General features: G+C 37.3%; 2 protein-coding genes and 1 long non-coding RNA gene across 3 annotated transcripts; 2 read left to right on the top strand and 1 right to left on the bottom strand.

Moving 5' to 3' along the window:
- Positions 1 to 1,412: 1,412 nt before the first annotated feature.
- LOC117408310 (heat shock protein beta-11-like) lies at positions 1,413 to 2,256 on the bottom strand. The gene has a single exon (XM_034013202.3). The coding sequence runs from the start codon at positions 2,127 to 2,129 to the stop codon at positions 1,479 to 1,481; it is 651 nt and encodes a 216-aa protein (XP_033869093.3). The 5' UTR covers positions 2,130 to 2,256; the 3' UTR covers positions 1,413 to 1,478.
- A 5,555-nt stretch (positions 2,257 to 7,811) lies between these two features.
- On the top strand, positions 7,812 to 9,114 carry LOC117408340 (heat shock protein beta-11-like). Its single transcript, XM_058994947.1, has one exon. It carries the CDS (start codon positions 7,911 to 7,913, stop codon positions 8,559 to 8,561), a length of 651 nt encoding a protein of 216 aa, XP_058850930.1. The 5' UTR covers positions 7,812 to 7,910; the 3' UTR covers positions 8,562 to 9,114.
- Positions 9,115 to 9,387: 273 nt separating this feature from the next.
- LOC131699106 (uncharacterized) lies at positions 9,388 to 12,220 on the top strand. The gene is made up of 4 exons (XR_009308030.1): positions 9,388 to 9,532; positions 10,531 to 10,585; positions 11,674 to 11,772; positions 12,047 to 12,220. It is a non-coding gene; the product is annotated as an uncharacterized LOC131699106 (long non-coding RNA).
- The last annotated feature ends 2,692 nt before the right edge of the window (positions 12,221 to 14,912 follow it).

The raw sequence follows: 14,912 nt of genomic DNA, 5'->3' as shown, positions 1-14,912 counted from the left end.
TGATACCAGACCATTGGTGGTCACATTTGGGGCATCCCTTGAGGCTGGGGGAATGGGACAGTTTCAGTAACCTGATAGACATTTAGGGACCCTCGGCGCAACGGTCAAGCGATAGATACTAAGCTGAAGCCAAGCTTGCCAGCTTTGGGGCACTATGCATAGTGTGCATCAAGGATGACAGCATATAAATATCCCCACCTTGTTACTTGACCATGTTGTCATAAGTCTCCTCACCTTGTAACCTTGCACTGCTCTGTCTACACTATTAATGCTGTTTGCTGATTGAAACATGATAAAACCTGGACTATTACAAATGCACTAGAGGAATCACCATATCAGTGTTATTCAAAGCAGCACCTAACCCATCTAGGGACATTATCATCACGGCAATACCAATCAGGGTTACAAAATATATGATTTGCCCTGAGAAGAACAAAATACATGTTGGGAATGAGTTGAGGTTTTCACTTTCCTAAAACACTATGGGATGCTTTTCATTTCTGTCTACTGCCATGATGATCGCAGCTAACATATAGTATTTTCCTTATTTCAGGTAAATATTTTCCATAACACACAGGAAGTGGGTTTAGGTGTTTATATTGTAGCAATCTGACTGATTCGCACCTTGTAGAGACAAGAGAGACCAGCAAAAATCCTTGGTGAAAGTGAATTAATTTCTTAAGAAATGCTGCCATCTAGTGGCAAATTGTAACCAAAACACACAGAATATTTAAAGTCAGTATTTCATCACATTTCTAGTGACGAGGTCTCAGGCAGGTTTTCCAGCCATTTTCTTAACATATACAACATCAGGGGTATCAAAATGTGTTACACTTTATTCACTTTAATTTTTGCCCCCGATGTCCTCCAAATCAAATAAAAAAACCAGAAAAAATGGTCAACCTAAGTTCCTATCATGCCACTGCTTGGCCTCGAGCACCAAGCAGGGGAGGTTACCCACTTATTTATTTACCACTACACCACCGGACGAGGGGTATCAAAAAGTTTTACACTGAAGACCACTACAGCTTTAACCAACAAGGGCTGATACTGAGCAGGTGTGTTAGCTACTGCAACTGGATCGAACAGTCACAATATTTGTGAATAAAATGCTTGAAGCAGACACCAAAATCTGACCACATGGCACATCTGTCTATTAGGGGCACACGCCCTTTAAGAAAGAATATACTTTTAACAACTAAGATCTAGAAATATTAATTCACTATTCAACCACCTTCACTGTGTGTTTTAATAAAATGTAAAAAAATAAATAAACAAAATGTATATTTATTTAAAAAAAAAACATGTTTTTTTTAAACATTTTGTCTGACAATGATTTAGTCAGTATAAAAAGATTCTGTGTTTGTTTATATATATATATATATATATATATATATATATATATATATATATATATATATATATATTACAAATAAAAATACAGGCAAAAGCAGTAGCATTAGTCATCACCAGTCCGTTCAAACTCCTTGTTTTTCCGCCTGCTGTTCTTTCTCTGCGCTGCTGGTCATTTCCTGTTCCTCTGTGCTCCTCTCTGGCTGGGTCTTCACAGCAGTGCCAGTGTTGATGGGAACAGTTCTCTCAGTCACAGCAGGCAGTGCCAGACATGGCGCTTCAATCTGTAGCTGCCCGTTGGACAAGGAGCAGGTCACCTCATCAGGGTTCACATCTTGTGGCAGCTCCAATTCCTGTCTGAACTCCTGATATTTGAAGGTGTAGCTACCTTTTCCATCTTCCTCTTTCTCTTCATGCTTTCCGGTCACTCGCAGTTTCCGTCCCACCTGTTTCACAGTCAGCTCTTCGGGTGAAAAGTCTTTGGTATCCAGCGTCAGAGCAAAGCGGTTTCCTTCCTTCTCTGTCTTATAGGGGATTGGCTTGGCATCAAAAAGCTTAGTGCCTTGATCAATAGGCTCAATCTTTTTAAAGATCAGCTGATGAACTTGATCCATGAAGTCCATACTTTTCTGCATTTCCTCCATTTGTCTCAGGATATCATTCTCCATCTGAATGAAGATGGAGCGTGTCTCAGGCCACAGTGTGCGCACTGGCACTGGCCAGTGGAACGCCATTGGTGTGCAGAAGGAAGGCTGGAACACACGAGAGCACTGCATCTTCTATGAGTATTCCTGGAGTCTTGCTGCCTCTTGCTAGAAGATCTCAGTCTTTATAGCTTCTGATGTGCTGGTTTGAGACTGTCTCAGCAGTTAGAGCTCATAGCTTTTATACCCTCACACTGGGAGTTCCTGAACTTTCCACATGTTGCTTACCGGGATGTTATACTATGTGTCATGTCAGAGAGGAATGATTTACGTAACTTCTGTCATGGTCTAAAACTGATAGCTCACTGCACTGCCAGCTCAGTTACAAATGCTTCTGGCATTCAGAGGCGTTCTAATTATAGTGAACACAGTGTCTTCTTTGGTATCACTTCCCAGAGAAGCTAGATCATTTTACAAAATGTATTTTGTCACGAAAAATATACATATTCAAGTAAAAAGTTAAGCAAAATCTGGGTAATATAGGAATGACTATATCATTCTGATTAAAATACATATAGTCTGTGAATAGCTGTGAATACGTAGTTTTTATCAAGGACCTTGTATTTGTTTTGGGCTCACAAAGTGTTCTAGAGTTGCAGAACTTTAAATCGAACCCAATTTATTTACAGGTCACTCTTAAATTACCAGCACTTTAGATCTGCAGTGTAAAATGATCAATTCAATTTATTGCACACTTGTCATCCTCATCTGTGCAAACACTAGTGGTGCAATAATGCTAATGTTAAATCAATAAAGAAACCGATATATAACAATCTGAATACACAATAAACCATGTTTAGTAACCCTTATACAAGATTACTATAGTAAAAGAATAGCAAAGTGTAATAAAGCATATTGAAAGCATGGTAAAGCATAGGTAAGCATTGTAAAGCCCACTGAGATATGATAATGCATATTAAAAATATGGCAACATATAGTAAATGCATAGTATATGGGGAAGGCATCGGGAAAGTGCAAAATTACCGTGCCAAAATACTGTAGTATTTTTATAAGTGAAATGGCAGCTAATGTGCTAAGATGTCTGATAGTATTTTATGCAGTGTTAGCATTAAATTATACACTGCTATCCCTTTTTGTTATTTGGTACTTTTCAAAAGCCATGTAAGGATAGCAGTGCCGTAATTACAATGCAATCCTAGGTTAGACTGTGATAAGTGTGTGCGATTATTTAACACAAACACTGCAATGCCAAAAAAATTGTAATCCTGTTTGTTGTGTGATTTCGTACCGTTAATTGCTATTATATTTATAATAAAGGTGACATAATTATAATTTTACATAGTACCTTTAGTGTGAAGTGTATTGGGACCTGTTGCTGATTCCTGTGCAAATGTGTGCAGTTAGGACGCGGAACAGGAGACACGTTGCTTGGCAACTGATTGAGCAGTTAGGCTTGCCCGGTGCTGAGCTGATCAGGAGGTCCGGATTGGCTGGGGGGTGTGTCCAGGGAGGCTGCGCGGAGCGCAAAAAGCATCTGCGCCACAGCTCGAGGTTACTGCACGGCTATTGCTGCAAAGACGGGCACTGAGCAAAAGCTTGCGCTTGTTGACATCGAGGAGGAGAGTGTCTGCTCCACAGGATTAACTACTACGAAACCCTTCAACTGCAAGACGGTGCTCGTGAAGGCATTGCCCAGCCGAGGCCGTGAAAAAAAGCCGCTTGAAGAGGCAGGAGTCGCCGTGAGGATGCCGGGACTCCGGGAGCCCAGAAGTACGTCAGTTTAGGGGATTTAATCCCAAACTAAGTAAAGTTATGGTGTTAGTGTAGTAGGTTCCTGGAGCGGGACATTCCTTTTAGGGGCAAACTTTTATTTTTGGCTTTGTTTTGTTTGTTTTCTTTATCAAATGTGACACTAGGGTTACCATTGCTGGTAGCCTAGTGGCAACACCTGTGTAGTGAGGGAAATAGCTATACTTATTGTGTGAGGCGGTTACCGTATTTAAGCCAAGCCACAATCGTCTTTGTTTTTATTGTGTTTTTCACAAGTATTGTGTTCTGTTCTTTTCATTTGTTGAAGAGAAAAAGCATTCGTTTGTTGTAAAACAAAAGTGGAGAAAAGAGAATCACCCAGTTGAGCTGGAACTTTTCTAATAGTGTCTAGTCTATATTCAATAAAATTGTGCCAAATGTGTTATATATGGTGCACACCAGTCAGATTGCTACAATATAAACACCTAAACACACCACGTCCTGTGTGTTGTGGAGAATATTTATCTCAGAGTAAGGAAAATAAATATCAAGGGCTTTGTTTAGCTGAGATTGTTATGGCATAGTAAAGAAAAACACACAATAAAGCAATGGAAAACAATCCAACACATTTTCAATGAAAATATATATTTATTGTGTCCAAAACAATATGTTATGCATGAAAGGGTTGATTATAGCTAATAAAATAAATCCAGACATTCACTACATAGCTCTCAAATATGCAGTTTAAAAAAAACAAACTATGTTTACCAAACATGTATTTTCATTACAAAACATGACTATCTGGTATGACTAAATTACAGAAATCTCTGCAGCCCTTGTTTTCTGATAGTTTTAGCCATCATGGCCATTTCACCTGTAGAGTGCAATTGTTCCCACCCCTTCAGGGTCTTCTGCTCTGTCAGTAACCAACCAGCTGCTTCCCCCTGATCACTGACATGCTTTTCAGCCAGTAAGATGCTTGACCCAGAAGATACTGCTGGGGTGAAATGACCCAGAAAGTGCAAATATAACACATTTCCTGGACGGGAAGGCTAGCAAACTAGAAACTTTCTTTACCTAGTGTAGCATCAAATGGCATTTTTTATAAATTTAAATACATGTTTGTGATATCATAATGTTTCTTTGGAAACAGCCCATTTGACACCTGTATAGTGAATGGAAGGTATGATTTATGAGAGTATTTTGTCAGCTGCAAATCATTCAGTTTAAACAGTTGATCATCAAAGGCACATATTGATTGTATTAAATTGATCTTATCAGAATCGGATCATAAAACTGCCACCACTGAAATCATTCAAAATTGACTCTTTAATGACAGCTAACAGTGCACATGAGTAGATTATCAGCCTGTCAAAATGGTAACTTCAAAATGGAGCGAGGTAACCAGTGGTGTACCACAGGGATCACTATTAGGTCCTCTGCTCTTCCTAATTTACATTAATGACTTAGATTCTGGTACAGTAAGCAGACTTGTTAAATTTGCAGATGACACAAAAATAGGAGGAGTGGCAAACACCGTTGCAGCAGCAAAGGTTATTCAAAATGATCTAGACAGCATTCAGAACTGGGCGAACACATGACAAATGACATTTAATAGAGAAAAGTGTAAGGTACTGCACGCAGGCAAAATAAATGTCCATTATAAATACAATATGGGAGATACTGAAGTTGAAGAAGGAATCTATGGAAAAGATTAAGGGGTGTATAAAAGCTAGCTATAAAAAAGACCAACAAAATGCTCGGATATATAGTGAAACGTATTGAATTTAAATCAAGGGAAGTAATGTTAAAACTTTACAATGCATTAGTAAGACCTCATCTAGAATATTGTTTTCAGTTCTGGTCACCTCGCTACAATATGCAGCAGGCTAAAATATTTTAATCTATTCAGTCTTGAAAAAAGAAGACTGTACGGCGATCTGATTCAAGCATTCAAAATTCTAAAAGGTATTGATAATGTCGACCCAGGGGACTTATTCGACCTGAAAAAAGAAACAAGGACCACGGGTCACAAATGGAGATTAGATAAAAGGGGCATTCAGAACAGAAAATAGGAGGCATTTTTTTACACAGAGAATTGTGGGAGTATGGAACCAACTCCCCAGTAATGTTGTTGAAGCTGACACCCTGGGATCCTTCAAGAAGCTGCTTGATGAGATTCTGGGATCAATAAGCTACTAACAACCAAACAAGCAAGATGGGCCAAATGGCCTCCTCTCATTTGTAACCGTTCTTAATCAATCTAAATTGTGGCTGATCTAAAAACTGTGGAGGTATTCAGATCTGCCACCATTTAGATCAATTGAATAGAGCTCCATTTGTTTAATCTAAATAAATCCACTTTCCCTTCTTAAATTGTGTTGAAAATTAAATATTCCAGTATAAGGGACATGCAGTATGAAAATAAATGTTATTTACATTTAAAGGAAAATATAAAATAGGTTAAATTTAAGAAGGTGTGATAAGCTACATGTTGTTGTCTTTACTAAATAAAATAATTCATGCATTATTATTACAGGACAATGGAACACAGGACCCTTATTCCAAAAGGCAGTTTGTTTTTTATGTGCTTCAGAAAATTAAATGATTTAATTAATTTATAATGCTCATCCTTTTCTCTGTGTTATGTATAGGAAATGTGTGTTCTACATACAATTTGAGACTTAAAGATCTGTGTCTTATAGGGGACTGGCTTGGCATCAAAAAGCTTAGTGCCTTGATCAACAGCCTCTTTTAAAGATCAACTGATGAACTTGATCCATGAAGTCCATACTTCTCTGCATTTCCTCCATTTGTCTCAGGATGTCATTCTCCATCTGAATGAAGATGGAGCGTGTCTCAGGCCACAGTGTGCGCACTGGCACTGGCCAATGGAACGCCATTGGTGTGCAGAAGGAAGGCTGGAAGTCTTGTAGCCTCTTGCTATAAGATCTCAGTCTTTATAGCTTCTGATGTGCTAGTTTGAGACTGTCTCAGCAGTCAGAGCCTATAGATGTTATACCCTCCAACTGAAACTTCTGTCATGTTCCTAAACGGAATGTTCACTGCACTGCCAGCTCAGTTCCAAATGCTTCTGGCATTCAGATGCGTTCTAATTATAGTGAACAGAATGACTTAATTTGGTATAGAACATGTCATGGTTCAGTTCAGGCAGATCAGGGCTTTAATTTAGTTAATTCTAGTTATTCTTAATATTGTCATATTTGTTACTGATTTGTTTGATTTGGGATATCCTTATTTAGTCTCAGTGTTTCTCATTTCTATTGACTATTTTGTTTGAAATCTTTTAATTTTCCTACCATTTACTATGGTTACATATTTAGCCTTTCCTGGACCTTTGAGGGGGCAGGGAATAGTTATCAAGTTTACCAAGAGATCTTCATTTGATGTGGAGGTGTTAGGGTTTATAATGCTTATATTGGTGTTGTTTTTGTTTAGCCCCTGAATAAATTACAGTACCATGATTAAGAAACCTATTGTTAGACGACTAGTCAGTGTGTCTCTGAATTTGTAGTTTTAAGGTGGTTACTTAGTCTGTATGTTAATGATGGTAATATGACCTTCATATTCTTGTTGTTTTCGTTTAGTTCCTGAATAAATTAATCAAGGAAACCTTTTTGTCAGAAGACTAATGAGAACATTAGGTTACCGATGTAACCCTGGTTCCCTGAAAGAGAAGACGACCACCAACAATCCTTTTAGGAAATGCAGTAACCAGATTTTGCTTAACTTTTTACTTGAATAGGTATATTTTTCATGACAAAATACATTTTGTAGAATTATCTAGCTTCTCAGGAAGTGATACCAAAAAAGACTCTGTGTTCACTATAATTAGAATAACTCTCAATGTCTGAAGCATTTGGAACTGAGTTGGCAGTGCAGTGAGCCTTCAGTTTTAGAACATGACAGTCATGTAATCATTCCTCTCTGACATGACACAAAGTGTAAGTATCCGGGTAAGCAACATACAGAAAGTTCAGGAAGTTTCAGGAACTCCCAGTGTGAGGGTATAAAAGCTATGAGCTGTCACTGCTGAGACAGACTCAAACCAGCACATCAGAAGCTACAAAGACTGAGATCTTCTAGCAAGAGGCAACAAGACTCCAGGAATACTCATAGAAGATGCAGTGCTCTCGTGTGTTCCAGCCTTCCTTCTGCACACCAATGGCGTTCCACTGGCCAGTGCCAGTGCGCACACTGTGGCCTGAGACACGCTCCATCTTCATTCAGATGGAGAATGACATCCTGAGACAAATGGAGGAAATGCAGAGAAGTATGGACTTCATGGATCAAGTTCATCAGCTGATCTTTAAAAAGATTGAGCCTATTGATCAAGGCACTAAGCTTTTTGATGCCAAGCCAATCCCCTATAAGACAGAGAAAGAAGGAAACCGCTTTGCTCTGACGCTGGATGCCAAAGACTTTTCACCTGAAGAGCTGACCGTGAAACAGGTGGGACGGAAACTGCGGGTGACTGGAAAGCATGAAAAGAAAGAGGAAGATGGAAAAGGTGGCTACGCCTTCAAATACCAGGAGTTCAGACAGGAATTGGAGCTGCCACAAGATGTGAACCCTGATGAGGTGACCTGCTCCTTGTCCAACGGGCAGCTACAGATTGAAGCGCCATGTCTGGCACTGCCTGCTGTGACTGAGAGAACTGTTCCCATCAACACTGGCACTGCTGTGAAGACCCAGCCAGAGAGGAGCACAGAGGAACAGGAAATGACCAGCAGCGCAGAGAAAGAACAGCAGGTGGAAAAACAAGGAGTTTGAACAGACTGGTGACATTTGTATAATATTTGTTATGAATGTGGAATCTGCTAAATTATTATTATTATTATTATTATTATTATTATTATTATTATTATTATTATTATTATTATTATTATTATTATTATTATTATTATTATTATTATTATTATTATTGGGGCAGCAGTGTGGAGTAGTGGTTAGGGCTCTGGGCTCTTGACCGGAGGGTTGTGGGTTCAATCCCCAGTGGGGGACACTGCTGTTGTACCCTTGAGCAAGGTACTTTACCTAGATTGCTCCAGTAAAAACCCAACTGTATAAATGGGTAATTGTATGTAAAATAATGTGATATCTGTATAATGTGAAATAATGTATAATGTGATATCTTGTAACAATTGTAAGTCGCCCTGGATAAGGGCGTCTGCTAAGAAATAAATAATAATATTATTATTATTATTATTATTATTATTATTTACCAGTTACCAGAAAATATTGGGGTTTATGGACTTCACGTACTTTAATTTACATTATAACCAAATCATGTTTTTGTTTGTTTGTTTTTAATAAAATAAATATTGTTTTGACAAAAAAAAAAATTGAAATGCCTCTTAATTTTATACGTTTACAAAGTATGGTAAGTCATAGTACTTTACCGTACTTGTCAGTTCACTTTAGGTACTTCTATTTTTTTTCAAAACCTGTTGGGCGTGACTTGCCATTTCTGTGGCAATTATTGTAACAAAAAAAAACAAAACAACCCCCCCCTGCAATTTATGTGTTGATAAAGATTGACATGTACGTTTTAGCAAGACCAATCAATCAGCAAAAACTGTGTCTGGGCCTTCCTTCCTCACGTGATCGTGCAACATAAACCACACCTCTTTGCATCAGTACGCTGTGACGCCAGCGCGCAGGTTTTCTTCCCATCATTCCTGGGCTCTCACAGATTGTATGTCAAGATGGTTCCTCCACTACAGGTCTCTCCGCTTATCAAGGTATGCATTTGAACAGGGGATTGTGAGTTACAGACAAGTTAACTATTTGTGATGTTGCTGGGATCGACTACAAGCTGTTATGTTCCATTCAAACATCAATCATTTTGTGGTTAGGCTCAGAGATCAGGCTCAAGCTAGGCCACGAGTGATACCAAGGTCAGCCTGAAAATAAAGTATATACGTTCTTGTAATGTCATGGAGCTGGTATATTTGTCCGGTATTTTATGAATCCGCACTGTCCAGAGATAAATAAATGTGTCTGTTTTTGCATCAAAATGTGTTCATTGTAAATGGTCGTGAGTCGATTGGGAAGGAAGGTCAGGAAGCGAGTGTCAGTGCAGCAGTACACAGTATTCTACCGTAACAAAGACCGTCAAATAAAATACTGTACTATCATTTGCTTTACTGGAGATGCCATTTCATGCATCATTTAAGGACACATTGTTTCTGGTCATTTCTGTTAGGTCACCTTGCTGGCATCTTGTCGAGATGTGGTATATAGATATGTTGTTTATACAGGAGGAAATTCTGCAGTGAATACTGGAATGTGGCAGATCTTACTCTTCATTAAATACTCGTTGTTGAATCTGCAATGCATTCCTGGCAAAGCTCTGAGTACTATACATAGCAAACTAGAGAACTACTGTAATATTGTGAATGACATGCATCAGTAGAAGTTATGAAGTCATTACTGCATCTAATGCTCAGATGTGTGTTTCGTGTTTGTTTGTTTGTTTTCCTCAACATTCAATTGAGCTCTTTTTCTAATATGTTGGACATAATGTGGAAAACTGTCATAACTCCAAACTCGGGAAAACTGAACAACATGAAGATGTAATACTAACCTGGGAAATGTATTAATACCAAGAAATTAATACATGATTACCCTACTGTAAAATATAAACCAACTGTCATTATTAAACAAATTCTAACCCCTACTCCAATAACAAACCAAAAAGGCTGTGAAATATTGAAACCTTTCTGTTAACTAATTTCAGACAGCCAGGTGGTCAGCCTTGCTGGTTGGAATGATCTATGGCAAGAAGAGATATGGTGAGTCTTAGTTTCATGTCAAAAAGCTTGCATCAAATGTCACATTGTATTTACCACTGGAGAACATCAAGTAGCCACCATGGAACCAAACAAAAGTGGTGCAAAGCACAGAATGCAATACTTTATTTATATAAATGAACAGGCTTGCAAACCCTTTATCCTGTTTATACTGCTGTTCATAAGCACAAGTTTGGTTGATTTGATATTGCAAGGATTTCTGTACAAAAGTACTTGACCAAGCTTGATAACGTTTGTGTTACAAGTTATGAATTGGCTCTCTTTTGATGTCTCTCGCCTGATCTTGATGAAACTGTGCAGGGATGTTTGTTTTGAGATGATTTTCTACAGAATGCCTTTAATGTGATGGTTATTTGCTTGGTAGAGGATTTGTACGATCCCATCATACATTTCTGTATTGGTTAACCTGGGTATGTGACCCGGACTTTCACTCACTGCTTAGACACAGGGCAAGCTCATAGTGACAGTGGGTAACACTGTGTATTCAATTGCTGAAAAAGGCACAGATTTGTGCTCTAAATCACCCAGCTAAATCAGTTGGCTGGTCAGAAAGAAATACAGTAACAGGTTAACAATTGTTTTTTCCTTAAAATTAAATCAAAATAAATGTATATTCATGTGTTCCTTAGAGTGCAGTGTCTTCAGTAAAAATCAATTGAAATATTAAAATGCAGGTCAACCCGCACCTTCTTTTATTGTTACAGTACTCATGCATATAGGCATTTGTTTGGACCAGATCAATGCATAAAACATATCTTAACCTGATGACATTTGGCTTGAATGTCCCATGTGAATGTTACTATAAATGTGTTATTTGCATGTGAGACGGTACAAAAGACTGATCGTAAAGTGCATCCACCATGCATATGTCCTTCGCATCCATAAGTGTAATGGTTGTTATATTTGTTACTCAAACATTTCATTTACCACAACATATCAAACACTAGAATTTATTTGATTACTTCCTATTAAAGCAAAATCCTTACTGTTAATGTAGTTTCTGCAGCCTTGGTGTGTGAAGCATATACCCTTATTTAAAGCTGCATTATGTTTTTCACAATGTAATGCAGATTACCTGAAGCCCATTGCAGAGGAGGAGAGGATAGTGGAGGCTGCAGAGAAGAAGCAGCGTGAAGAAGCAGAGCGCATTGCAAAACAGCTGGCAGAAGGTACCCTTTCTTGCACTCTTAGAAAATGTACAGGGATGTACAAATACAGAAGTCTGTTTTTGTGGAGTTATGTAAAACATAACTGTGGCACATGCAGATAACCCTGGGGATAATAAACAGGTCAAATTGCAAACAGATTTAAAAAAATGTATGTATAAACAATATTTGTGTATATGAAGAAATATGAAGAAATCTGGGATTATTACCTTAATTCACAATATATTACTTTACATGTAGTTAATATCTAATTTTTATACATTTCCATTCTTTACAGCCAATGAAGACACCATCCTGAAATGAGCTGTGAATGAAAAAAATTATATTTTCTCCTTTCGTCTCAACCAGAAACTTTGATAAAAAAAAAAAATGTAATGTTTTGATTTCATAACTGCTTATCGCTACATGTATAAAGTAAAAGACTAGGAACAATAAATCTTTCCAAAACAAACTTGCATGTACTTCAAAACCAGAACTCTTGTTTCAATGTGTGTTGGACGGGTAGATTCTAAGACCAATTTGTCTCTTGTAAAGGCATGGCTCACAAAGGGTTAACCTGAAAATGGAAGGCGGCACCTCATTACTATTACATATACACCAAGAAACAGTCTCTTTCTAAAATGACATTTAGCCACAATCACATTCCAATCCTGTCCATAGCCTTATCCTTTAGAAATCATGGTACCTTACTATTTCACCTTCCCAAATTATATAAAGTAATAAAGTCCCCAAAATGGTCTGATAAATGCTACAATAGCTTACGTAGTTACAAAAAAACAACTCAACAAAGCCAGGGGTTCCCAAACATTTATTCGAGGCCCACTTGTTCAGCTTCATGAGGCACTGCGGGCCACTATTGGCGCTTTAAGAAAAATGACATTTTAACCATGTAACTCTGTAAATAGACTTAATCTAAATGGTTTGTTTTCATCTGAATCGTATTTTTTTCTTCATTAGTATTTTACTGTTTTGTTTATATATATATATATATATATATATACAGTGCCTTGTAAAAGTATTCAGACCCCTCTCATATTACTGAATTACCAATTCTCTCATATTACTGAATTACAAATGGTACATTGAAATTTCGTTCTGTTTGATATTTGATCTCAATCCCATTGAGAATCTGTGGCACTATTTGAAAATTGCGGTCCACAAGCATCGTCTAACCAACCTGAACAACCTGGAGCAAATCTGCCAAGAAGAATGGGCCAAAATCACTCTGACACTGTGTGCAAAGCTGGTACATAGTTACCCCAAAAGACTTAAAGCTGTTATTGCAGTGAAAGGTGGATCTACCAAATATTAATGTGTGGGGGTTGAATACTTATGCAAGCAAGATATTTCAGTTTTTTATTTTTCTTAAAAATATTTCCCAACTAAAACCAATGTCGCCTTACAATAATTGATTTTGAGTTTCAGTGTTTTAAAATGAAATATCAAACAGAACGAAATTTCAATGTACCGTTTGTAATTCAGTAATATGAGAGAATTGGTCAGGGGTCAATACTTTTGCAATGCACTGTGTGTATATATATATATATATATATATATATATATATATATATATATATATATATACACACATATAATAGTTAATTTATAAAATTGGTTAATCTGTAAATTAGCCAGTAAATGTATAGATTTACCAGCTCAACGGTCAATGTATAAAGTAACCAAGGAAATGTGTTAAATCTACATTTTCGCAGGTCAGTTTCTAACATAACCAAGGAGATGTTAGTTAATGCATATAGCTTAAAAAAAAACAAAAAAAAAAACACAGAGTTAATGCATTGAACTAAAAAAAAACCCAAGCACTGCTGACACAGCTTGCGCATCAGTAATTAGGCACATGGGGGACCAACCCCAACATTGAAATGGTCTGATAAGTCTTGATTTCGCCCATCAGCTCAAACAATAGCTTCTGTAAGCATTAATTCTTTGGCTATTTTATAAATTGACCTGTGAATTGCTAAATCTACACATGAACTGTAAAAATACATTGAATGTCGTTGCTCCTGTGGCCCACTCGGGACTACGTCCCACAATTTGGGAACCCCTCAACTAAGCTTGGTTTATAGTATGAGGGGTTTATCATACCTCTAAAGATTAAATGATGTGACTTTTTATTATTTACTGTAGTTTTGAGTGTGATTTTTGTATAGCTTATTTCTTCTGTCCCTCCTTGATATAGTGCGGTTTTATAAAAACATTTATTTTATATCAAGTTTTATACTGTCACACTAGCATTAGCCTGTTCACAAGGTATACTGTCATTGCCAGCACATCACAGTATAAACCCAGCACAAACTTAACAGTATGATGAGTAATTGTTTCAGTTCAACTTTATTTTATATTTGGTAGGTTTATATTAGACAATATGTGCTATATATATAACTACCTTCCCTGCCCTTCAACTATGAAAAGTGCACAGACTAATCAGGAAGGAGGCATAATCCCTTACTAGTTGCTATAAATCCCAGTATTTAGGTCATTGGCCAGTATAAGAAACTGCTGCGTTGTTTGTTTAAAGAGGGCTGCCTTAGCCAACAAGGTCTAATGAAGACACCAATATATCATTAACAGAAGACAATAAAAACACATTAAAAACGTCATCAATTTTTAAAGCAGTGCTTGAAAGGAAACCATTTGGTACAGATAAGGTATCTTGGAGATATATTTGTTGTAGAAGTCCAAGGCTTCTTGTCAACTTCAGGCTTTAACTGTCAGAAATTTAATTAATGAAAGCCATGTTTTCGATTGCTTTCGCAGAATCCTTATTTTAGCCAATTTTATTGCTGGTACATGTTCATTTTAAAGTTTAGATATGAATTGAGTTTTAAATAATCGTACAAATTAAATTGAAGATAAATGAAGAAAAGAGTAAATGTTTCTAGGTGGTTTGATCCCTAACTAATTCCAAACAGTAATCTTAGCTCTGATCACACAAAGATGCACTTAATGTACATTGTGATCAAGTAGCTTTAATAAAATGGTTAAATCTAGGTAGCCCCCAGGTTAACGTAGTAAAACTGAACCCTGTGCATTTCAAATTGACCTTCACAGCTTAAATATGATCACATTCAGCAACAGATGCTTGGAAAGTGCTGATTGTTTCTGATGGATAAGAAGATTTATTA

The sequence above is a fragment of the Acipenser ruthenus genome, chromosome 2 (assembly GCF_902713425.1).
Source record: "Acipenser ruthenus chromosome 2, fAciRut3.2 maternal haplotype, whole genome shotgun sequence".
In the NCBI taxonomy this organism is placed as follows: Eukaryota; Metazoa; Chordata; class Actinopteri; order Acipenseriformes; family Acipenseridae; genus Acipenser; species Acipenser ruthenus.
This window is presented reverse-complemented; position numbering and strand designations above follow the sequence as displayed.